The sequence below is a fragment of the Gymnogyps californianus genome, chromosome 6, assembly GCF_018139145.2.
Source record: "Gymnogyps californianus isolate 813 chromosome 6, ASM1813914v2, whole genome shotgun sequence".
Taxonomy (NCBI): Eukaryota; Metazoa; Chordata; class Aves; order Accipitriformes; family Cathartidae; genus Gymnogyps; species Gymnogyps californianus.
The window spans coordinates 9,415,669-9,442,949 of NC_059476.1; the positions used below are offsets into that span (position 1 = coordinate 9,415,669).

The following is a 27,281-nucleotide window of genomic DNA, read 5'->3' on the forward strand; positions in this document are numbered from 1 at the left end:
TACTTTCCATGCTACTACCTCAAGAAAAATGACACCTTGTAAAGTGCAGCAATTTAAAATGAAATTCATCTCTCCCCAAAAACTTTTTTTTTTTTTTTTTTTGTAAAAACTGGTAGGTAAAATTGTAAAATTAACAGCTTTTCCTGAGAATATTTCCATTACAAAATATAAATGTAGTCAATTTTCTGAACAACACAATCAGCAAGGGAGTATCATTCTGACAGGGTGCAAGATAAAGCTTTTTATGTGCAGATGTACAAAGCGAATACAGTTTCATAAACATATTGAGCAGATCCAGATCTGGTGGGTTTCCTCTATCAAGAAATAGGCAAAATGCATCAGAATCAGTGAGGACCAGGAAGACGCTTAGGATATTTTCGAGTACAAATGAAAGTGTCAAAGTGCAAGATTAATATAATAGAGCTAAGGGCAGTGAACTGCTAGCAAAAGTCAATACAATCTACTCCACAAAAATCAGAAATATACCACAAGCAGGACACAACTTTTTTTGAAAAAGTAAAGGGAAGGAAGATGTGAGACAGAGAAGCTAAGGAAAAATGGCAGATATGAGCATGACAGCTGTTTCTCCCAATTTTAGAAGAAGAAAGAGTGATACGTAGTGCTTGGAGGGACACAGACGCAACACTATTAGGTTTTACAAGTCAATCAAAATATTCCTGTTTAAATTTCCATCTTTGATGCAGACAGCCAATGAATGGGAGAAAAAGAATCGGTACATCAATGACGTCGTTTCCTTCTTTGTGACAAGGTCTTATACAATATTCTATGTTTCAAAGCTGAAAACAGCCCTGGACTAGATGAAAGAGGCTCCATGAAAGAGCTTGAAAGAGGAAGTTATACAGATATTAGTATGTCATACTTCATGAAGTCTGTACTTGGCATAAGATAGTATTAATGACAGTATTATAGTTGCTTTTGCCCCTATGGCAAACCAGTATCTGTATTAGCACATTTTATAAAAAAGGTACAGTAGGTGATCTTACCATTTTTAGCATCCATCAATCTCAAAGATAAAAATTAAATAACTTTTTTTTTTATTTTATATATAAGCACTACATTTTATTATGGAATAACTTCAGTATATTATGTAAAACCACTGTAAGCAGTTCGGGGAATTTCAATGGTGTAATTTCTCAAGGCAAACTTCAAAATCCTTATTATAACAGACAAAATCTCTAACAGTTATATTTAATGGTAGAAAACAGACAGCAAGGTACTACTGCTAGCATGCTGTTCAATCCACTCACTAGCCAAATTTCAGTACCATCTTGAACCACTCCACATATTTTAAGTAAACTGTCTCCCAGTTGGGCAAGACAGGATAAGCATTCACCCTTCAACATTTGCATCAGATATCATGGGGTCAACTAAAACCATAGTATGCAGAAGTATCCCACTTACGTGAGTTTTTATGGGAGAAAAACAAACCAGCTTGCTAGTGCTGAAATGAGTCAGATCTCCAGAACGACCTGGCATTGCAAGCCTCTGCTTGCAATTACATCAGATATGAGTATGATATATACCTTGATGATCCATGAGTCTGCACAGTAGTAGAATATAGTGTCCTGTTAATGAGCTGACCCACATCAGATGTTGAGCATAGGCAGGTATATGTGTATCATCAATGCATTAGCACTACTTATGAAGTCCATCTGTCCAAACAGAGTTATTTCAGGGAAATTTCCATATTTTACAGCCCTTCCAATCAGCAGAACAGTCACTGCTTTGCAAATATCCATAACCATGAGGCCAATGCCAAACTGATTGCCAACATATCTTTAGTATGCTGGCCAGTTTCCATGAAGCGAAAGGAACAGATTCTAAAGCATTATTGTCTGTCTCATCTGGATGTTCTATGATCTAAGTGATAAATCAAGGCCTTTGTACAGCTGCAAAAAAATGGGGCTTTCTCCTTGTGATGTTTCTGAGTCTACAGCTTGTTATCCCATACTACCATCACAGTACTGTCACAACATTTTCATTTTGTGGGCCTAGTCCAGAAGTAGCAGTCTATGAAAATGGATAATCAGCCGGATCCATTCCGTTTGCCCACATGGTGTCATTCTGTTGATGCTATTTTGGTGCGTTTATGTTGATAGCTGCAAAACTCGGCCTCCATCATCTCCCAGCCAATACACTAATTTTGTAATAGCCACCTTCCAACTTATGATAGTAACTCTTTTCAGAAATCATTTTGATGAATTTTGGCTATCCCATTCTTTAGTAACTCCACTAACAGCTTTTGCTATCCACTTCAAACCTGAATAAAAAACAGGAAATGATATAGAGAAGACTGGTGCTTCAGTTGCTAATTAAGCTGACAATCTTGGTCATGAAAGGCTGTCAAAGAAGGATACTGAACTGAGAAGCTTGTGCTAAAATACCTAGTGCTCCACATTTATTAGGGATGAAGATGGTCTGCTCCTTAGCAAGCGTTCCTCACTTAAGAGTTGAAAACCATGGTTAGAAAATTGGCATCTAATATAGTACAATGTGTTAGGAAAAGAAGAGCCCTTGAAGATCACAAAGGAAACTAACCATTAGTGCCTGGAATGTGAAATCCCTCTGACAGACTTATAACATGGCTGCTGATGAATTTGTGTCTGCATTGCTTTTATTAGCAGTGACTAGCTACAAATGCCAGTGATTAGAGCTGGCTGTGCTCCCTCTGAATGGGCAAGATTTGAGTCAGAGTCAATCCCACTCACACCTTAATTTGTCTGTCTAGAGAACAAGATTGATTTGCATCAGGTTCAAACCAGAGAGCAAGCTACTTTTACTAATGAAAGAGTGTAAAGAAAGGATTTTGAACTCAAGTACCACCAGGTGTCTGGAGCTAGCTGAAAAATATAAGGAGGCAAAATTTATAAAGCTAGAATACTATTATAAGCTTGTCAGAAATCAAATGAACAAGCAAGAGATGCAGCAGCTAGTGGACAACATAAAGTATAAAACATGGCACTAAGCAATATTAAAAATAGAAAAATATAAACTTGTATGATTCTATATGTTCTTATTGATTATATTTACAAAGATCAGAACAATCTTACCAAATCATCACAAGCCAGTTAATCTCATGGTGACAGAGGCTCATACTCCTTTAATGAGATGACAAGTAACTCCATGACTTAAAGAAAAACATTTCTATGATGATCAATGATCAGAATACCAACACTAATGAGACTGTCCTGGTCCTGTTTGAAAGGGAAAAAAAACGAACTGCCACCCTTCATGGGATTCCATGATTTCCGCCTGCATACTGTACACCGCATATGCACAAAATCCAAGTCGATAATGACTCTGGGACTTTCCAAATGTCATTAATTAGAAGATAATAGTATTTGTCCTGAGAGATATACAGTGGGCTAACACAATCCTAAAGAATACATTAATTTTCTTCCCTGGAATAGATAACTTTGCTACAGTCCAACTCTGCCCTCTGCAACATTTTTACTGCAAAAGTTAGGCAAACAAGTTTATGTTTGTGTTCAAAACAAGCTACTGCTAGTCTCCTATACCCCTTTCATTTGCTGCAACAGGCCTCTGCTTTAGCTAGAAAAGAAACAGTATTAATAACACGATCATAGATTTGCAAAGACTCACCATGCTACAGTTACTATTTGCTGAAATGCACTTCTTGTCATCACACCACTGGCACCCGTTTGTATTGGCAGTACAGCTTGCACAGTCCGCGTAACGGTAACATCTGTCATCTGCAGCAGCTGTAATACAAATGAAAGTCAAAAAGAAACATCCCACAGACGGAGAATAATACCACATTTTAAACACTTGCCTAGAGCATTTTCTGTTACATTCTTCATTGGAACTGTAGCCATTCATAAAGGTTTAAGTTACTGTAGGAAATTAATTCTATTCAGTTAATAAGATTTACTCCTTTAAAAATTCCTTTAGTAACAACTATATTTGAAGGTTCATAAGCCTTATATCAACTAAAGGAATAGTCACTGATTTGCAGCATACAAGCTCTCTTAGCACAGTACATAAAATAAGAGTATCAGAAAGTGTCTTAAACTATTCAATCTTCACTCCTTTAACACAGAAGAAACATTTCCTTCAGATGCAGGTTTCTTGCTATGCAAGAAGGCAATGGTAAAAGTAGTAAATAAAAAAAAAAAATCTAAGATGGATATTAGCAGCACACAAACATTTTAAGTCTTTATAAATTAACTTACAAACTTAACAATGACTGCTAAGTTATAGTTCTGCCCTTTCTCTACAAAAAACATTTGAGGTAGAGTTCATGTTAAATCCTTAGTACAAGCCTTCAGGACTTGGACTAAAATTTACGTTATTTAAAACAGTTTGGGACACAAATGATTGTTTCTGTTTAAAGGAGGCAAAAATTCGAAAAGTCACCATAACCCAAAATAGCAGAATTCCTACCATCTCGTACACCGATTACTGCGTTTAACTCCTGTGCGGTTTGGCTTCTTTAGTCTTGGGACCATGCAAGTTTAAGAGATTCTCTTGCCAGGGAATCCTTGCTATCCAAGAATTGATCTTTTGAAAACCCACTAAAATTTCTGCTTATCCTTTAATATTGACTGTCAGCAGTTTCTCAGATGATATTCCCAACCAGATAACAATTGAGCCAAGTGGTGTAAAAGATATATGAAAAATTGGCTTTTGGCAGAATATTACCACCTGAAACTGGAAGGATTTGACAGCACTGAAGCAGTGCTGTCCACACAACTTCTTCAGAACTAGAATTCTACACACCTCATCTCTTGCAAGTTTAGTTGTAGTTTATTCCCACTGCAGCAGCTGTACTTTAGAAACTGCTCTAACTTTTTTTATTTTCCTTCAGCCTGTCTGTGCTTTGTTTGGTTGGGTTTTTTAAACACCTGTTGATATGATCAGCTTTTTGTAAGATCCACTTTCATCTGTATTACCTTTGAATTTAGTGATTTTTCTTTTTATAAGGAGCTGAAACTTTCTAGACTCTAGATCTCTAAACGTTATGAAACTGTACAAAAGCAGTTCTTCAGAAAGCTTTACCTAGATAACCTTTTTGTTATATAATGCACCTTTTTTCCAAGTTTGGAACTTTATATCCAGTTCGGAAACAAATCAAAGCTAACAGAAAAATAAACTGTCTTGAAGCATTGATTAATAGCAGAGCTAATAATTTTTTAAACAAACATTAAAGGTAGACTGGCAGTTTAATTATATGGTAGTTTGAACATTTAGCACACAGCCAAAGTTTGGTTAGCAATTTTATACTGCGCTACAAGGAAAGATGCGCAGAAAAAATAGCAGGTGTATGTAGCAGGGATGCATATTCTGTTCCTGTGAAGTATAAGAACAACACTTTCACAAGCAATTTATTTGTGACAAGCCAAAATACTTAGGAATAGGGTGAAACAGTTACTCATAACGCTAAATTGCTATTTCAAACAATATAGCTATCACAGTGCCGCACAGAAATTCACGTGACAAACTTGAACCCATTTTGACACGCTGCAGGAAAGGGCTTATTTGCCTCAAGTTTGTTTCCAGCTGTGACTGTACTATATTCTTCTATAGAAATGCTCCTGTTTGACAGGTAATCTGCTTGAAGCAGCGATGCTTTCCCTCTCTCTTACTGGTACATACAGACGTGAGAGTGCCATGTGCCTGTAATGCCAGATACCACTTGCAGTGCTCATCTGTGCTCTGACTGCTGTTATGCCTTCTTGGAACCAGAAAAATATGAAGGTGCTTATATATATCTATATATGTATATAGATATGTGTGTGTGTGTGTGTATCCCAAAACAGGAAAAGGTGTAGAAAGAGGAAAATTAATTCAGTTACAATATTTCAAAGCTCACCCTTTTATAAACGCTTCAAACACAGAGCCAAATCCAATCGAAAGTCATTTTATGCTTTAGCTCCCCAATGAAGTAAATTCTTCTCTTTGAATCCTCTTATGTTAAAAATTCCAAAAAAACTCCAGAATTGAATGATTTTAAAAATTAATCCATAAATCTCTTGCATTGGGTATTCTCAGAGAGGAATAGTCTTAACAGTCCAATCACTAGTTCCACTTGGTTGGCTTTTTGGGGGCAGGGGGGAGTTTTCGCCCCAATCTCCTACATCACATTGCAAATCTGACATTGTAAGACTAGAACTCACTTACCTGTTTTCTTAGGACATTTTGCTCTAAGGATGTTATTAGCATGTCCAGATTCCCAGGATTCACAATGTTTCTTGTTCCACAGACACCTTATCCCTGGACGAGCGTTTTTACACAGCTCTTCATCTCTGAATGCTTCACAGTTTGGAGGCTTGTACACAAGGATGTCATTCAAAAGAACACTCGAAAAACCCCCAAATATATACATGGACCTATTAGGAAAAAGCAAGTAAATGTAACTGTTATTGTAGCTATAGATACATTTTCTTGATTTCTTATCTGTCTTGATATACAATAGAAAAATAACACATAATATTATACAAAACATTCTTCACCTCTATCTAATAAAGACTCTGTCAGTGGTTCCATTATAAAGATCAGTAAGTTTTTCAATGTATTTCTCCATGGAAGTCTAGACTAACAAAAAAATTGCTCAAACTGCACTGTGCTGTATGTATTAGTGAGTGACATATACCAAATGTCTGGAAAGAAGAAAGAGAAGCTATGGAGGAAACTACTCATTTTTGGAGTTAGAGAATGAGAACAGAGTGTGAAACAATGGGCTGCAGGAAATGAGAACATTTTTCTTCAGGAAGATTTCAAAGACAGCCGGTAATAATTGGCAGATGGATATTTCTTTTCGGTAACATTTCCGGTGCAGTAGCTGCCAACATCAGAACCAGAAGACTAGACTTAAGATCTTACCCTTCTCGTTTAAAATTAAGAACAGCCTCAGGTAAAAGATAATAATAAAGAACCTGTATATCTGTTGTATCATACCCTCTTAAAACAGAATTAATCATACAGTTACCAATAGCAGAAATCTTTGGAGAGTATGTCATATTACACTTTTTTTGCACATAAAAACCCTACAAAAAATACCATTAAGTTCAGGGGTAAAAAAAAAAAAAAAAAAAAAATAGGCATTTTTCACCTTGAATCTAATTCATTGAAAGTGTCAGTTCTCGAACTATCAGATATAGCTTAGATGTCTTAAAACAACACAAATCAGAATGAAAAAATACCAGTTGCTGAATTCATTAATTCCAAGCAATTTTCTCTTAATGACGTAATCTGTTCATTGATTAATTTCAAGTGCTCTGTGTACAGAGTTACAACTTACTGCTATTTTTGTTAAAATCAAACTCTTATTTGTAGTATTACTAATCACCTCCATTATTTCTGACCTGTACAATATCCGTATGCAGAGGATCTGTAAGTTGCCTGCATACACTTAAATACTGAGTTTATTAACATGATGAGTAATGTAGAAGAGGAATGATCCATAGTACAATGATCTATAGTACTGCGACTGTCAGATATTAGGCCGTTTAGCAACCAGCAATAGTAAAACAAGCAAACAGTAGAAATTTCTTTAAACCTGACTACAGTTTTCTACAACTTTTCCACTAAAAAGGAGATGTTTGTCCTACAATTTTATCTTTGAGGGCTGGGGTGGAGGAAGCAGAGAGTTCAGCCACCAAATCCAGAAAACTCCAGATCCACTCCATCTCCTGTTTCTAGATGATGAATCTTTACTGAGCTCCTCTACTCAACAAATGACATGAAAGTATGCTACATTTTCTAGAGGATAAGCAATATACTTAATATAATCTAGATGCTGGCAGGCTTTTTTTCCTGCAAGTAGTTAATGATGATAACTATATCAGTATTGTCAAAATCTTGCTTTTTCCAAGCAACTTTTAGTTACAGGTTTTTGATGTATGATTGTAGAAGAACAAGGAATTATAGCATGCTGCAAAGAGAAAAAGATTTCTCCTGTCATATCTAAGTGAGGATTATAGTTGGTACTGAATTTCAAATTCACTGTAGTTCACAATACGGAGGAAACACCTCAGTACACTAGAAGGTTCATATAAAATGCCATTGAACAGATTCCACAGCATGTCAGATAGGTGATCAATAGAGCTAATCATCAAAGACAAGTAAAGGCCCTGATGAGCACTACTTTTCATGTTAATGAATTACATCAGTTGTATGCCATTGAACCATACTTCACACAGATATAATTTCTGCCACAGTTTTTTCATTCAGAAAAACAGCCAGGAAAATTTAAAAGACACTTCATTTACCCATTACTGACAACAGCAGTGTGACCAAATCTGTTGACATCTCGATGTAGGTTAGGTTTTGGTAAAATCTTCCATTCATCACAAGCTGAAAGACAAAACAAAAGCATATGAAAACATATATAAAATAATTGGGAAAGTTTTCAGCAAAATATACGCAAAACAGATTTTATCAGACACTCTTTTGTATTTAAGTATCAACTAACTTTATTGCCTATTTACCCTCCTTTCCCAGAGGAATCAGTGCAGGTAATCCCTGCTGTCTCTATTGTAAAAACAGACCATCTGTACCTCATGACCTTCAAAGGTCCTTAACATGTTTTCATCACCTATTGGTCTCATCAACTCTGAAACAAAATTCGACTGACATATTTAAAACCATCCTTAATATTAGTTTCTAGGGTTTTTTTAAAATTCTTCTGCAAAATCAGCAGGATTTGACAGACTTTTTTTTCTGTTGTCACTAGGTAAAAGCTAAGCTGTTTTTTCCTACTCCTAATAATCTGCTTTATTCTGCTGTTTAAATGTTATTTATTCAGACTTCATAGGGTCCTTCTAGAGTCTTTATTTGCAGTGATATGCGTTTATCAACATATATCACAGATCAGTGAAATACACACTATCAGTCTTTAAACACACTCCATTAATGCCATTTTGTAATTTTTGGTCCTTCTTTTCATTTCTTTTTAAGCAGGCTTTGGGTTTTTAGGTAGATTCCCCTTTTAAATGCATCACTGATGGATTTTCTGGAGAAAGGATTAACATGCATAAAGATTCTTCTACACTTCTAGAAATCGTAGGATTTGAGCACACTGCAGTCACTAGTTCTGAGAAGCTATATTTGCATTGCTCAAGAATAAATCAACAGGTACTCCTTTTAGATGCATTTGTTGAGTAGGTGCTCCAAGAACCTGTCAGCAACACTTATCTATCATGGCATTTATCAAGGCCAGAGGACACTCACAGAAGTGTCCCTTTATTATACAGTTCCCTGTCTTCACAGCCCGTTTCAACACCCACAACGACAACCACTGCCATCATCATCAAGGGACCAGTTATATTGCCCTAACATTACATGCTCTCAAATTAGCCAAAGGATTTCGATTCATATGTATTTCATGGAACATCTATGACAGTGAACTTACTTCTTTTCATAAGTGTTTTAAGATAAACTACCACTCCTCCAGCTGTGCAACCCATCTCATTATCGTCTTACTTTTAGTATCTTAAGTATGCTACTAATTACTTTCACCAAGTATTTGAGATGAATGTTGTATCAGTATCTTCACATCAAATTAGCTATTCAAGCATATTTGGTTTAGTACTGCTACAGGAGCATTTATAAATGTGGTTTTGGTGTGGTTTCATTTTTCTGTCCTGACTGTGATTTCAGTTCTTTAGCACAATTAGTCCTTTCTTCATTATTTCCTACTTGAACTTTACTGACTTCAAATATTCAGTCCCACACTAAGAGAAACAGAGAGCACCTGGAGGTTGAAACTTCAAGGAAATCCCTTTAAAACAGAGCAAAGAAAGTACTTTTCTAAAGAGCAGGCAAAGCATTTCTAGAATTTGTCACCATAACAGGTTTTGGAGACAGGCAGGGTAAACTATCAGGAAAACATTCATATCAGACAGAGGGTTACAGTTTTCTCATTTTTAAAAAAAATCTGCAATACACAGAAAGACAAGGATTAAATCCAAAGTTGAAAAGGAGTTAAAGGGAGAAAGACCTCTCCACTTTAATCCAAATAAAAGTGTGGCTTTATTTATATATGTACATATGTATACACACACACATATATATATATTTAGGTCTTTGATAATTATATTGTCCTTTCAGATATTCTCAGTGAAAACTTACTTTCATTTTGCCTTAACGTGGTTTGAAAACAGAACAACAAGATGACACTTTTTCTTTTAAACCAGTGGCAAAGCTATCAATTTGGACACTAAGACACACAAAAAAGACCTATTTGCTCAGCATACTCTCCGTAACGTACAGAAGTGGATAGAGTACATGCCTGTAGAAGCTGCACAGTCAGAGTTAGTACCACAAAGAAGCAGAAGTGTCCTATAGAGACCAACAGCCAGAAAAGGTCACTGGCATACAGCAAGACTGTGAGGAGCACATCTGAAACCTAACTGTTTCCAGGGTCTTAATGCAATTATTATGCAGGTTGACTGTTACCTAATATTGCTGAGTTCATTTATCTGTAAGATTCCAATGACAGCCACATCTAAATAAGGTATACTTACTTAATTTTAAAATTTGGAATAATTTATGCAAGTTATAGATATGATTAAAAAATAAAGGAATATGACCATCACACCACATATTTCAAGGAAGTCTGCGTAAGGTTAAAAAATAAAAAAAACAAAAAGAAACCCAAACACCCCACCTCCCTCCCTCCTTCCCCAGCTTAAAACAACGAAAATGGATATTAGGAAATCCAAGAGGGACAAATTGTCCTCCAGGCTGGTGCCACACAGAGCCCAAGTCACTCTAACTGCTGGCTACGCTGGTCCTGTTCTCGCTGCCACTGTCAGAACAGTTCATTGCTGCTAGTGCTGCTGTTCTGGCACTTCTACAGCAGAAAATTATTCACAGCAGCACTTTGTCGAGTTAGCGTCCTGTTAGCACACCACGCTGAAACAGCTCAGTGCAAAGTCACACGAGGGCGGGCTCAGCACATCAGAGGGGGCAGGACGGCACGGCTACGGGCAAACTGCAGTAATATGCCGCTAGATTGACTTGGGCTTCCACAGAATCACAGCCTGAGCCCATAAAGAGAGTCAGAGTGAGACTGTGGCTGTGATAGATAAATCAATTACATCTTTTTATAAATTAGAAACAAAAACTAAAAGCACATTATTACCAGAGTAACACAGATGGTCCAAACAGCAATAATTTCAACATCAGATGGTGGACTCGGAATGAATTTGGTAGTTTGAAGAAAAAGAAAGTATAGTAAGTTTAATTCATTGTCTTATAGGACCAATGCATCCTCAAAATCTTGCCTCTTTCTCAACTTCTACCTTCTGTCACCGTCATTGTTAACATATTATCATAAAATTATGGTACTGTTAACACACTTTATCTTTCACAATTGTTCTTTTTTTATTTTCTCTACTTAAACAGAATGGTGAAAGTACATACATGCCAGAGAGATGTTGCTCCTGAAACAGTTTTAACAGAAGAGATCACAGTACTGGGGCATCAATTAATTACTTACGATCACAAGTTTCAGATGAAGGTAGGAGTAGTATTAAATTAAATTAAAGTTATGTATTCCCCATATCCCAGCATAACACTGGCATTTGATGCCTCCATGGTGTTTGAATTATGTAAGAAATTCAGATTAAGAGCAATATTATTTATTGGAAATAAGTGATCAACAATCATGAATTCAATTTCTATTTCAAGAAAATATTTCCATTTTAAAAGCTATAAAAAGCAAACATTTTAGCGCTACAACCAACCAGCAAAATCTTGCTGTTACACTTTAAAATCAAGTTCTTGCTGCTGTAAGTCATTGCGCGTTAACAGAAACAGCATGTTTGAGCTCATATGCCTTTGATGGTAAAGGAAATGATTTAAAAAAACCCACACTAAATTTTCATCTGATCTTGGAAAGTGTTGCACATTATCTTTTATATTTTTACAAACATATATACAAATATCTAGTGTTTCCTGTACTTAGAAATTTGTTTAAGAAAAAGGGGGATTTAATGCCGAAGGAAAACCATAAAACCATAATAAAGGCTGGTTTTGAGATAAGAAACCCTTGAGGGCTGGACATATAATAATTCCTTTCTTGCTGATGGTATTTGTCAAACTGGCAGGTCTTTTCAATAGAGTGCAAGAAAAAAAGGGGGAGGGAAGCACGTTACAAATAGCCTTCCCTATTATCTCCTCCTAGCCTTCTCAATGACTACTGAACACTGAACCAAGCATTGTGCAACATTAATACTTTTGCTCAGCTTTAAATTCCTGATCTGAGTTTCTCTGTACAGGTTGGTTAATACAAAATACAGATAGTTAACTGACTGATTTTTGATGTTTTTTGGTAAAGAATCAAATAGAATTTGTCCCTGCCTGTCACCTTCAAACTTCTTTTGAACATTTCAAAGTACCCAAATTTCCAAACTTACTGTACAGTTCCAAGAAGAAAGTGACAAACAGCAAACACAGTATGATTTTCAACATTGTTTATCAATATTACAGCCTTCTGTGCATTGTATCAGTTGCATTAAGTCTAATAAGGACAGAAAGCTCTACGGAGTAAAGAATAAAATACTTTCCTCCGTAAAATGTCATGCACTCTTAAGGTATTATACAGATAGTAAGTGAAAAGTGCGGTATTGGCTGTATTTACCATTGTCTCTGTATGTATCTGGGTATAATATATAGCACATGGAAGCATATGCTGCTTTTAAAAGAAACAGTTACTAAGCAGATGAAGGAGTGATACGATCCATTCCAAACTGATTAGCAGAATTTTTAGTCACTGAAAAGTACAAGGAGGCTTTTCTTCCTTTTAGTAAGGCTTCTACTTCAAGAACAAGTTGTACCACATTATATCATTATAAGAAAAAGATTCATACTCCTCCCTAGTGTAGATTAAATGGTTACCAGAAGATACAGAAGTGGCTTAGAGAGTGAATTAGCCAGCCACACAAATTCCTTGCATGATGAAACAACGCCACAGAAATGCACCAGATTTGAGGTGATCCAGCTGATGCTGGCAGAGAGAAACCCCAGTTGAACTTTGCACGGGGTAGTGCACTCCAGGGTCCACACTCCAACAGGACAGGCCTCGACACCCTATAATTTGTCCGGTCACCTGTATCCTTCTCATCTACATCCTCCTGGCAATACTGCATTACTGGTATCAGAGAGGATGACCAAGGCATTTTATAGAAAAGCTCTCAATGTTGCAACAGTAAGGAAAATTTCACAGAGCTTGAACTCAGATGGGAATCTAGGCTGCCTACGAGGGACATAGAGACACAGAGAAGTCGTCCCTGAGAATTCACTGGGGACCATTAAGGCTCCATTGCGGAGATCACTAAAAATACAACCAGTTACATCAATACAAAGGTACTATAACAGCATATACAGTAGAGCAAGAGGAATACGCTATAGTATATAGTATACTAGTACATATATACTAGTATAATGTATTCATACATCACTAGAATGTTTCCCAGTATGATTTTATAGAAAAGTAGCAACCACATTTCTAATCAACATTGTCACATCAGTAAAATACTCGAACATAGACTTGCTTTAAAATATTTAACTAAGATCAGATTTACCAAAGTGTGACTGAAGGAAAAATAGGGGAAATATAGCATCCTAGCTCATCCTGTTAGTCCTGCAGGAGTCACGATGAGTGACTTTTGCTCTTCAGACATACAGTTGAAAATACTATTAAAAATCTGTTTAGGAGTGGAGGGCAGTATAAAGTTTGCACTTACCATTCACATCTGATTGTGAACAATGTATTACGTAAATATTAGGGCAGAACTGGAGCAGAAACAAGTTAACACAGCTCCACTGAATTCATGTCTGAATTAAGTTAATAAAGCAGTTTTGAAAATTATACAAGTTGAGCATCCAACTATCTCCAGTTCAAATTTTGATTTATGAAAATCTAAGAGAACTGCACATCTACAAGCTGTTTTAAAGGTGATTACTCTCCCCTTTCTTCATCTGATTTATTAAATGTATTATGGACATCTCAATTATTTTCAACAACTAAAAAGACTATGAGAACGACCCTGAAAATCTTGACAACTCACTCCCAAATCTACAAAATTTTATAAAGAATATAGAGAACATCAAGGAACTGAAATATTCCCTTTGCAGAAAACACTATAGAAACTCAGGTGAAAAACTGTAAGCATTGAACGGAAAAGAAGCTTATTTACACCTCATCTTCATTTTCTTCCCCCACCCTGCAATGCCCAATACTGCACTCAAGACTGAACAGAAGCCCCATGCCCACTCAAAACTTGCAGGTGGAACTCTCTCGAAGTGCTGCTCTCACTGTTCCCTTTAAAAATGGAAAGGACTCATACTTCCAAAATATGATAAAAGGAAAAAGACTTATTTTATATAGTTTAATAGTAGTTAGAGTAATGATCCAAGATATAGGAGAAACAGGTTCATTTTCTACCCAATGGGATTTAAACCTACAGCTTTCATCTCTGAGGAAAGTGCCCTAACTGTTCAAGCTAGGTAACTCTTCACTACTCCAGGTTAATGCTGTTCCACTGAATAGAAAAAAAAAAATAAATTGTTAGAAATAGGGAGCAAAAGTTAGGACAGTCTCTAAAAAAAGGGGCGACCAGTGTTCCATACTTTACTTCCAGGATCCCATTTGTATTTCTGCACTGGCAGGCTGGTTTAGTGACAACCTCTTACTACATTTGGAGCTATGTTTTAAGAAAAGGTATACGAAACTACCTACTTTATGTTTACATTATCAAATAATTTCTCAATTTTAAAAGTATTTAAATAGATTTCAAATGCCAATGTATCGATTCTGCTCAATCACACTCTGTAACACCTGCAGTGCAGCCTTATGTACTACATAGAATCCAATATCAGATTATGCTTCTATGTTCTCTCTTTACATATTTCCAATAACTACTCAGTTTTACTCTGGTAAAGGAAGAAATGTTGGTTCACAAAGTATAGACACACATCATACTTCTGTCTGGTTCTCTTTTGTTTTGTGACTCCAGACAACTAAACACCATAAACAGCTAAAACACCATGAAAGTTAGGTATGAACAAAAAACTTATTTTCCATTTCGTTCCACACTGCATAAATATTTTCCTTTATTCAGATAATAAAAATCTCCTTACTCTCAGGAAAACATAGGCAAATATGTTTGAAACAGCATGAATAGAATTTAAAATATAGATCTAACATCTACAACAAAGTCTATATACATAACAGTGACTCCCTAAGCAATATTAAAAAACCCCAACAACCTTGAGCTTTACTATTAAATTGAGCAATTAGTGCATTATATTATTATGGTTTTGCTCTTCTAATAGTACAGTGATACGGAGGTAATTGCTACTACAGACTGCACCAGAACTACATTTATGACTTAAGGGCTCAGGAACGCATAAAATAATCTATCACAGCCGCTGCTTTACATTTTCTTTATGATAGCACATTGAGAACTCTAAAAATAGATGGGTTTGCGGGGGAGGGGGGGGGGGGGCGGAATCTTTACAGACGTTTAAACTTCCTTATTTTGTTGATGACAAAGACTAGAGTTGAAACAACTTCTTTTACAAGCAAACTACTTATGAATAAATAATTCATTTTATTACAAAATACAAGCAATATGTTTGATTACAAGTGAAACTAAAGTTAATCTCATGAGATAATCTTGAAATGTTTTTCCAAACAGGAAGTTTTTAAGCTTTGTTTGAATACCCTAGAAGAAACTTAATATTTCACATGCAATATTGTCTTTCACAAACAATTGAATCTGCATATTATTTAATCCATAATAATAAATTGAAATCCAGACAGTAACAAGACTTACAAAAGAAACATTGCAGAGTATATTATTATCTTAAATGCATGGGTTATTGCACTTCTCCCATAGACACAGACAACGCTGAAATACAACTACCACTAGGACAGGGCATGGAAGCAGCTGCCATGTTCCAGTGATTTCATTTTTTGGCTTTTCTAGAGGTTCCTTGTCAGTCATTCTCTATACATTTCTAGGGTATCCAGATACCTTAGCAATTGGCATACATGAAACAAAAGGACAGAGTTTGAATACTCCTTACACTGAAACTACAGGAACTGCCTTAGGCATACAGAAATATATTTACTAACATTACCATTTGGCCAGGAACTAAAATAAATATCCTTACTCTTAGAAAAAACATTTTTTTTTCCTTTTTTTTAAAAATACTGGTCTCAGTAGTTAGAAACTCTGTTTTAAATTCTGATTCTGTGTGTCCAATTAATCTATTTTTATCTGCAAATTTTGCATCTGAATACTCAAAATATAATCTAAATTACTTTCCTAAGCTCTGATTGGAATAGAAATGCAAGAGTTTTAAGCACAGGGGGGCTTCTGTATCAGGGTTTTACAATTAAAAAAAAAAAAAAAAAAAAAAAAAAAGGAAAAGGGGTCTTATTAATCCCAAACTAATCCTTCAAAAATCTATCCTGAAGTTTTAGAGAACAGCTTTGAAATTTTTTATCTGCAGTTGGGCTGAAAACAAGTTTTCCAAACATGCACATGTGCGCATTTGTGTATATACATACATATAAATATGTATTTAATACACATAGGTATATAAATACATAGTGTGGTGGTTGGGTTATTTTATTTTTAAGTAGTACTTCAACAGGTTCCCCAGGGTTAAAATTGAGCTCTCCTTCAGAAAATTAAAACCCACTACCAACTACCCATCTACACATTTAGAGAGAGAAGCTTTCCAGTAATGCTAATGTCATACGAATTGTAGATCAGATTTACACAATACATTTATTAGCACTGTAACATTAATTATAGGGCAGTAGAAGGAAGAAAGACACATGATGTGTTTTTTAAACCTTCATATCAGATACAAAGATTGAGGATAAAAGTGAAGAAACAAAGCTGTAATGGTGCACCCTTCTTTTCTTCCCAAGCCTACAGGAGAGAACAGAGCAAGGTAGGATTCTTGCTCCAAATCTGGTTACCAGACATAATCTTGTTCCAAAAAGCTGGTTGTTGGTATAGCTCAAAAGATGGAGTGTGACTGAATATTCACAGTGTAACTTCTGGTATTTTTCGGGACAATACCAGAGTTCTCTGGGAGGGCTTTCCATGATTGTTGCATATAGCAGGCCAATAGCAGGAAGAAGAATTCATAATAGTTTTTAGCTCATTTCGATTACACTAGAGCTAATTTGATAGCTGATTCAAGTATGCTATTCTTGCTCAAATTCATGTAAATGTATGTATAAAGCATGTCCTCAAATTTTCCTAACTTGCAACAAATAATCCTTAGTCATGGCCAAAGAATGAGATGTCTTCATGAAGTGGTTTCATTTTGTTTACAAACGTTTAAAAAATTAAGAACTACTTTGCATGGAATGTTATTTATTTCACTACTCTTATCCTTTCACAGAACTTAGCCCAGTTATTGAGATGTGTACTCATTAGACTAACTTCTTCAAAACAATAACACTTTGTTTAGAGCAGGAGTTGGACTAGAACTTTGCATGGTAGACAGATCACCAGGGTTTCTCTCTGAAGTGTATTCTATTCCTTACACAATGTACATAATTAAATTAATCAAGTATTCAGAAAAAAAACTCCCCAGCACACTAGCCTGGTTGAACCACTCTATCACTATGTAGGCAGAAAACACAGTGGTGAACTTGAGGCCAACAGTAACCAACTCATCTGATTTTCTTCCTGAAGAAAAAAAAAAAAGCAGACTGAACTAATGTCAAACTTGGTACCAAGAAGAAAACATAAACAAAACATCAATACTGATGCGTGTCATGCTTCCTCTCTAGTTCTATTACACGTTTATTTAAACTAATCTCTGCAGGATCTAAGCATTTTGTAGAATTTAAAGTCAGTGGTGATTATCTACTTTCTTACCATGTCTCAGTCTCCCAAAGGTATGCAATTTTTATATATTACAGAGTAGTGCTAAGGAACTGGGAGAACTCAGGGTACAGGTCCTAATATATAGTTTTTCAATTACACAGCAAAGACTGAAGAGCAAGATAATAACTTATTTTGAAAGATAAATCCCTATTAATTAATTACAAGTATGCACCCAGATTTTCAGACATGCACATCCCGGTTTGTATTAACTGTCATTATTATGTATGATGACTATACACAAACCATCCTTTGTATATGTAACTCCCTGATTTCCAAAGAGCTGTCACAGAGCACAGATTTTCACAAGGAATGCATATATATTTTTGCTATATACACCTATTCAAATTCCTTTTCTAAATGAGAAAACTGCTACAAGTATCTTTCAAAATACTGTAATGGAACAATTGAATAAACATCCTAGGCTGAACACTGACATTACATCCATAATAGGCAGGATGTCACCAGCTGAGGCCCTTCAGCTTCTTTTTACATACTGACAGGTAACTATGGCACTCCAGAGAACAGTAGATAAAGAAAAGCCATAACCAACATCAGATAGAAAACTGCAGGTCGACCACAGCATCCAAAACTGTGCCCAGTGGCAGCCCTGTCCCCATTGCCAAGGTTCCTCTTTCAGCATAATGTAAGCAATAACAGCACAGTCAGAAAATACCTCACCTCTATGAGGATAATCATTTGTGGATCTTTAAGGAGCTGCCAGAGCAACTTGGTGGCAAGTCTGGTGGTAAAATATCAGAGGAGGACAAAAGTATACCAAAGGCCAGGTTTCTAAAGCTCATTTTATGCAGCAGACTTCTCATCATATGTTTACTGCTATTTAAGTAAATACACCAAACAATATTAAATTTTGAAAATTAGGACATCATAATAGTTTTCATAACATCTCCAGATCTCTGAGTCTTCAGCTTTAACAAATATATTCAGATGCAGTAAGCATTTAAAACTACTGAATTGAGCTCTTGGCTCATGACACTTACATTTAACTGTCCAAAACTTACACATGTAGACTAAGTTCAGTACCTAGAGAGCAATGACTAATTCCAGAAAAGAAGAAAAAAAGAGCAAGTCTGTCCTAAGCTTGCTAAAATTAATTACGCTCTGGAGATACTTATCGCCCTCCATTGACTAGAGGAGGAGTCTGGATTACCAGATTGTATCAGAAACCGACCTTTTAGACAGCTAAACTTAACTGAGATTAATCCACCCAAATAGTTATTTCACATTAATATGAAAAACAGTAAGGGTTTTCATGGATAATAAAAAGCTGAAGCAATCTATCCATAAGACTAGTCACACATAATAAGAGATATAATCAAAAGTACTCTATAGCCCAACTCGAACATAAATAGTATAGGCTCTATCTCAAGGATTCAGCTGGTTTCCAGACAGCACCCATTCTTTACAAGACAGCATAATATTCCATCACTTGCAAGGTATCTAGGAAACCTGAGACTGATAGCATCATATATTTTTTCTTCCAAGCATTGTTCAAAAACTCATGATAAAAAGTAAATAAAATTCTGAAACATACCCATTCCATAATTATTTAATTCTTAGTAAAATAAGTATTTACTGTTTTCTGAAAAAGTATGTCTTTATCTAAGGTGTGCTGTGAAATTGTGTTTTTAATTTGGTGAAATGAATAATACAGAAGATTAAGTCTGAATCAAATCAATCTTCACAGATTTAATTTTTTTTTTAAAGAGTAATTACTACATCCGTTTCTTTAGTACTTCATCAATTTGATAACACATGGAGAATGTGACTTGCAAGAAAATATGAATACCATATTAAATATTGTAATCAACTAGAAAAACCAAAATATTGTTCCACCTTAAAAAAAAAAAAGAAAAAACCAAACCAAAAAACCCAACCGCATACAACATTTTCATGAAGTAGGATAAAAAACTCCTGGTGTGTGAAAGTCAGAAAGTTACACTTATTCAGATCCTGGGACTCATACTATTGATTCTCAAGTGCACATTCTACAAATAAATGTAGACCAATAAGTAATATTATCCTCTAAAATGAGGAGGGAGCTCTGTTTCATTAAAAATTAAAACCTGATGTAAACCAAAGTGAGAACAAAATCAATAGCTCACACCATCAGATGCCTACAAGAAGCTACAGAATATGTAATACAGGGATACAGTCAAAAAAATTCAACTGTTCTGAAAAGACATTATTTGCTCACTCTGTGAAACTGGGAGAAGTAATACATGTATGTTCCATGTACTTAATTTACTAATTATTTTTATATGAAAGGAAACACATTGCGCTGATATCTATACAGAAAGCCACAAAGAGCCATCAACTAGTCCTGTAAGAAGGATCATGTCTCACCCTTTTCTACCACTGTAGTCAGATGATAAACACTTGCCAAAAATAGATCCAGGCACTATCCACAGGCTATTCTCAACAGGATCATGCACAAGTCCATTTCCCAGACTACTCTGACACATTTCCCAATTTTTAGCTCCCAGGACAAGTGGCTGTGCTTTTTGGCCCAAATATGACCTGTGTGTTTATATTTGCAGCCTATGCATAAAATATGGACATGAACATTAGGGAAGGGAAAAACTATTTATGGTAAGAACAGCAGTGGCAATAAACAAGACAGAAAACAGATTATGGACTCATTACATTCCCTTAGATTTACAGCCTCCACAATCCTATAGGGAGGCTTTTCCATAACTGCACAGCTCTAATGGTTGGAATCATTCTACAGACTGAAAGCTTACACCCATCTAGTCTTGTCTCGAGACTGTCTTTTACCTTAAACAGTTTTCCTCCAAAGTGTATTCTTATCATACGTTTATAAACAACGATCTTTTCTGCTCTCAGCCACTCTCTTGCGAAAGTAAACATACCACATCCTTTTATTATCTCCTAAAGGCTCCTCATGCTTCAGTCGGCCTTAATACCACTTGCCATGCACAGCCCCATTTGAGTTAGTCTGTCTTAAATGTGTGTTGCCAAAATTCTATAAAAATACCCAGGGCCTTGAGAATGGCACCGATGCTTCTTTCTTCTTTTCAGTAGGACTGCATAGGCCACTTCCACAGCCACAAGCCACTCCTGACTCGGACACACAAGCCGCTGTAATTTCCTTCAGTTTGTAGCGGAAAATTCTTATCATATCCTAAGTGTATGACTTGCACCTTGTTCCATTAAACTTTCTCTCATGTCAACTGTCATTTCCAATCATCTCATTCTCCCTGAACGACAGTCCAGCCTCCTCCCAAATGGTTGTCAACAAAGTTTTGTGGGGTTCTTTTGTTACTATTCACTTCTACTTTTGAACTCGGGTAACTGGGAATGAATTCTGTATTTTGACATTTGTACTGCATACTAGCAGGCTTTGGTGCTTCAGAAGTAAACTTTTTTTTTAGCACCATCCTCCTAAGACTATCTTCTGTCCCATGAAACTAAGCACAAATAGCTCAGCCATTTTCATTGCGCTGTTGTCTACGGAAACACAGTTTATCTTTAACATAATGATGCAAAAGTATTCCATAGTCTATTATTGCCCTGATTCATTTAATGTAGTTCTCCCATTAGTCTATACGAGGGAGTATCCCCCCGAATTTTCCTCCCACTCGGCAACACCGCTTATGCTCGACTGTGGGTGGGGTATCGCTCCATGTGACACAGACATACCAAGGCAGTTATCCTGATCAAGTAATGTATTTCAGTCTCAAAGGCAGGAATCTTTTAATTAATACTCTAATCTGAAATGCATAGGAAGAAGCAGAGGGAGGGGAAAGCAACTTGTCAGAGGAAAACACTCAGCAAAATCCATGCATCTCAGCAATCACCCCCAGCCTGTGTCTATCCAGCTACAACCAGCTACCTACTACAATCGATCTCCCAAAAGGCTGTTTCTCTCCACTCCGCTCCTTGCAGTGTGGCTTCCTATGTTTCCAGATTGCTCTTCCACTTGTGGCAGCTGACCCTTTCTTAGTTGCCTGAGCATCACCACCTGACTCCCCCTGCCTCACCTTTCAGACTGCTGCCTACCTTGGCTTCTCCACTCCCTGACTTTCCATTCAGACCCATTGCAGTGCCTTGCTATACGCACTGAGCAATGCATTTTCCAAACTGCCACCAATTCCAAACCTGTTTAGGAACCTCTCAAGTGTTACTTGTGGGGAAGTGCTTTGGTTTCGGTTTTGGGGGTTGGTTTTTTTTTTTTAGTTTTTGTTTTTTTAAATGCCAGCATCACATTTTATTAGTACTATGTAGATATTCAGTATGAAAAATAAATCAACACTTGGAGGTAATAACCACTAGGGTCTCTGTTCAACACACTTTCCTAACACCGAAATGCACCAACTCTTGCAATTCATTTAGCAACATATCCACTATTCATATTATAAGACAGTGTTAGCACATTTTTAAAAATTGATCATTTTAGTTACTATGCTTTGTCCCACAAACCAAAAACTTAAGACTATTATGGAACAGAAGCCTGTTTTTAATTTTACAATATAATTTATAAATAACTTGAAGGTGTTTGGGATCAAGACTTTAAAGAATCACATTAGCTGGACTTGAGAAAGCAACCCTGTGGTATTTAAAACTCAACTGAGAAAAATACAATACAATACATACCTATATCATATGCAAGAAAGTCAGCAGAAAAACACTTTGCACCATTACTCAGGGAAGTATCATTATGAGTGTTTCCACCAAAAATGAGCATAGCTCCATTGATTAAGACAGCTGAATGAAGATATCTTGCAAAACCACTCTCTTTCAAAATAGTCCTACAAAATATAAGAACAAATTAACACATACTAATGTGAAAAACTGTATACACAGATCAAGAAAATTTATACATGAAAACAATATAAAACACAAGGAAAACACTAAACTAAAGCTATTACTCAGTAAATATGATGAAATGTATTCAGATTGTTTCTAAGATTATGAATTTTCTCATGTTACAACAAATATATTGAGCATTCTTTTAAAATGTCATGCTTTTTTTTTATTAAAAAATAATTTGCCAAATAACTTATCTGAAGTAAATTGTATCATGTTTATATTCTTCAGAAGTGATTAACGATATGGTAAATTTTACTCAAAACTGAACGAAAACCCATTCATATTATTAATTCCTATTCTTATATATCCTTAGCCATGTTGGTTTTTTGCTCAAGAAATGCAATAAAGCATTCTTTAGAAGGCTAAAACAATCTTTAGACCATCCTAATTATTGGAAAAGGAGAATTTTTTTTTTTTTTTTTATTAATTGAACACTCAGACCTGGAAAAGAAATGGTAGAAGTCATTCTAGGTATGATGAAAACTACTTGCACTGCTTCATAAATATATTCAGGCTGGCAAACTCAAACATACAGAATTTCAGTACCAAAAAAAAAAAAACCACCAGCACACTGAGTCTTTGGTCTCTCTTCATTCATGTTAGCCTGCGTCTGTGTGGTCTGCTTTGTGCCAGAGCAGTAACATGGGCCCAACAGTACCCAAGAGCTATCAATACTACTGTTTTAAAGTGGCAGGTGTGGGGCTAGTAGAAAGAACAGAATACAAACTTGATTCAGTCACAGCAAATAAATCTTACCAAGGGAGAGAGTAACCATTCGTGGGTTTTGCCAGCTTGAATTAGTAAGTAGACCAGCTGTAGACATGTTTGTAAAGAGCTAATTAGATCACCAGTACAGAATATTATTTACATTCCCCTAATAACCTTTTACTTGTCTCAGTAATCTAACAGTTTTCAAGTTTAGACCCTCACTTGTGTTACTGCACGCTGCTCACACCTACAATTAAACTGTTTTGGCATTAGTTTCCTGTAATGAACATACTGACTGACAATCTTTCCTTCTGATTGAATAATACTGTCTCTCTTGAATGACACTGATAACATTTGTTCAATATTTTTATATCATCATAGGGTTTGGGGGAGAGGGTTTAAAGTATGTCTCATTGTTTTGACATAATGATGTAAATCAATCAATAAACTCGAGATATTTTTTAAGTGATAAGAGATCATATGTTTAAACAAACTGAGAGGAAGGCATTAAACCTAAGTTCTCATATTGTCATTTAAATAGATTTCCCTCTACCCTTAGAAAGTAACATCAAAGGAAATACCAAAGACTAAAATGAAAGTAAGGGGGGGGGGGGGGTTATTGCTTAAAAATGCGGTAATTCCTTCAAGCTACCAGCATACCCACCAATGTGCTTCTGGTTTTAACTCCTTTTTTGTTCTGTGTCGTGGTTTAACCCCAGTCAGCAACTCAGCACCACGCAGCCGCGTCCCCCTCCCCCTCCCAGTGGGGTGAGGAGGAGGAAAGGGAAAAAAGTAAAACTCATGGGTTGAGATAAGAACAGTTTAATAACTAAAGTAAAATATAATACTAACAATAGTGATAATGAAAAAGAATATAACAAAAAAAAGGGGGGGGGGGGGGGAACACAGTGATGCACAATGCAATTGCTCACCACCCACTGACCGATGCCAGAGCAGCGATCCACCCCTCCCGGCCAACTCCTCCCAGTTTATATACTGGGCATGATGTTCCATGGTATGGAATACCCCTTTGGCTAGTTCGGGTCAGCTGCCCCGGCTCTGCTCCCTCCCAGCTCTTGCACACCTGCTTGCTGGCAGAGCATGGGAACTGAAAAGTCCTTGGCTTAAGATAAGCGCTACTTAGCAGCAACTAAAACATCAGCGTGTTATCAACATCATTCTCACACTAAATCCAAACCCAGCACTGTACCAGCTACTAAGAAGAAATTAACTCTGTCCCAGCCGAAACCAGGACATTCTGTTAAGTGACTTGCATTTTTGTTGTGTATTTCTGATTAATATAATTTTGAAAATAGAGCACCACGTAAGTGTGTTTTTCTAACCAGGAATTAGCTTGATACAGAATACTTACGGTACCTACCCAGAAAAAAGTGATATTTGGTTTCAACTCATCAGTTAGCAACATACAACATTAGGAATGACAAGGAAATAGAACAAGACTTTATTTTTAACAGTTATTTTCAACTAGTAATGGAGGAATACTGCTGCTATGAGTTGAAAGAATGATAATATAATTAAGAACATGTTGTCCGTATCTATTCGGACTATAGATTTCTTTCTGTCTTTTGCTTTACCAGTTTTCTACAGCTCCTATCTCATAATTTACATTAATGGCTGTACACTAGGCTCTGTCTTGATTATCCTGCCTTGCAGCTGTCTACAAATAGTTGTCTTGATCACTAAAGGCTTAAAGAGCTGTACACTGTTCCAGGGAAAACTAAGGACTCTCTCCTCTCCACAGTGGATGTAACAGCAATCCCCGCAGTTTTTCTTTGGGCTACTCACTTTTCTACTTGTCACCCAACTGCATTGCCCCAGCCCTGGCCCCACATTGTACAGGGGTTATTTTTTTCCCTAATTTTTGCATATTGTGTGCTGAGTTTCATCCCTCCTGGTAACAGTAACTTTTCCCCAAGATTCAGCAGAAGTGGAAGTGTAATACAGACCAAGTTTGTTAATTTGGCCATGATTTTCACTATTCATTAGCATCGCTGATGAGAGCAATCTTCAGAACTCTCCAACACATAGCAACCCCATGCAAATTATGTGAGAGTCTCAGCACACTTTACACTGAATTCATTATTTATGCCCATATACGTGTAGCTGCAAACATTAGTCCATATTAACTATACTGATGCCAAGCGTTGCATACAGCAGCATGATATTATAATGGTAATAGAAATACCCAGGAGCCAGCAGGTGCTTCCACTGTTTCAGGCCATTATCTAAGCCCAGCACCACATTGCCCCCAATTGCCGACTGCAGCAGTACGCAAGTAATACAAAGCAATGCAGGTATTACAAACACTGTAATTCTCCATCATGTATTAGAAATAATGTTCACACTAGGAATTAAAATATCGCCCCCTCACATTCCAAGAAACATAAAGCTTATGCCTAATTGAGGTGAAGAAATGAAAACTCACATGCCACTGAATAAAACAAGTCATCAGCTTTGTATACCAAGACTTAGTGAAGCATATGAACCTCAGCCAGATCAGACAGAGAAACAGAGAGTGAGGGCAAGAGAAAAACAGAGACAGTGAGGACAAGCAAATGCGAGTGTGAAAAAAGCCATGGACATGGGCATGAGAAAGACGTCGTGGTTCCACCTCTTCCTCATACCCCACCTAGCCAGTGGCGCGTTCAGGCTCAGTTGCCTGCCTGACTGCTTTGAATACAGATTATAAGATGTCACAGATACAGTAAACAAAGATTTTATTACTACATAAGTGCCATTACCCCATCCTCTCAGCCAGTTTTCAGTCCCATAGTACAATTGACTTCCAGTGTAATACTCATGAAATGAATAAAAGAGTTAAGTTCTCTACAAGCTGCAGAGAATGCCACATTAGTGTAGAGTAGATACAAGCATTCGTTGTTATTTTTTATATGAATAATGAATAAAAATATTCCAATAATATTTATTATTATATTGGTGAACAGACCATCAAAGGATACAATATCACTTTGTTCCAAGAATAGAGTATAATAAGAGAGCATTAAAATTCCAGCAATTTAAAAATACATTAAACGGGACAAAAAATTCTTGTAATAATGTTTCCAAGTGCCATGAGTTAGTGGCATTCTAAATCAAGAGCCTCAGTGAAATCAAACCCACGTTTCCAACATCTGAGAGCAAGTCTTGTGTGCTTGAAGTTAAGCCATTAGTGCTCAAAACAAATATTAAATTGCAAGAATAAAATGTTCCAAGAAATAGTTCTTGATCTCAAATCATCTCTAAGGTAAGAAAAAACATTTTAAGGTCACTTTCTATACATAACATATAAGTAGCATTCGTAAGTTACAATAAACTTGAGGGACAAGGAACTGACAAAAATAGAAACACCAAGAACATTAATAACTACACATCCCTATACAATACCAGGAATTTTCTCTCTTATTTCTCATAGTTTTGTGAAAAATAACTTTCCACAGTGCTTAGATTTCTCTACTTATTTATATAACAGGTACCTGAATGTGCATCAGCAGTATATTCATACCATGTGGAAATAGTACATGTGTACTATTTCTGCACAGTGGTTATGTCTGGATAGGAGAACCTTTTCTTAATTTGTAGCATTTCCTACAGCAAAGCTTCCTCCCTGCCATTCCTTCAATGTGTAGCTCCATTAATCTGCTGTCTAAAGTCTAATCCCTCACAACAATTCTTCCGTTTTGTTGCAGAGAATGTACTGTTCTGCAACATGCAAAGGATATGGAGGCACCTATGTGACTTTACTAGAACCTTACTCTATGCTTATGTTTTCTTTTTCAGTAACAAATAACTTAG

General features: G+C 36.3%; 1 protein-coding gene across 1 annotated transcript in view; it reads right to left on the reverse strand.

Moving 5' to 3' along the window:
- Positions 1–27,281, reverse strand: part of ATRNL1 (attractin like 1) — a 550,130-nt gene that overhangs the window by 436,297 nt on the left and 86,552 nt on the right. The window contains exons 10-13 of the mRNA XM_050899286.1: positions 22,545–22,699; positions 8,253–8,337; positions 6,163–6,371; positions 3,625–3,743 (exon numbers count right to left, since the gene is read on the reverse strand). Coding sequence (XP_050755243.1) covers positions 3,625–3,743; positions 6,163–6,371; positions 8,253–8,337; positions 22,545–22,699 — 568 coding nt within the window. The remainder of the gene's footprint in view (positions 1–3,624; positions 3,744–6,162; positions 6,372–8,252; positions 8,338–22,544; positions 22,700–27,281) is intronic.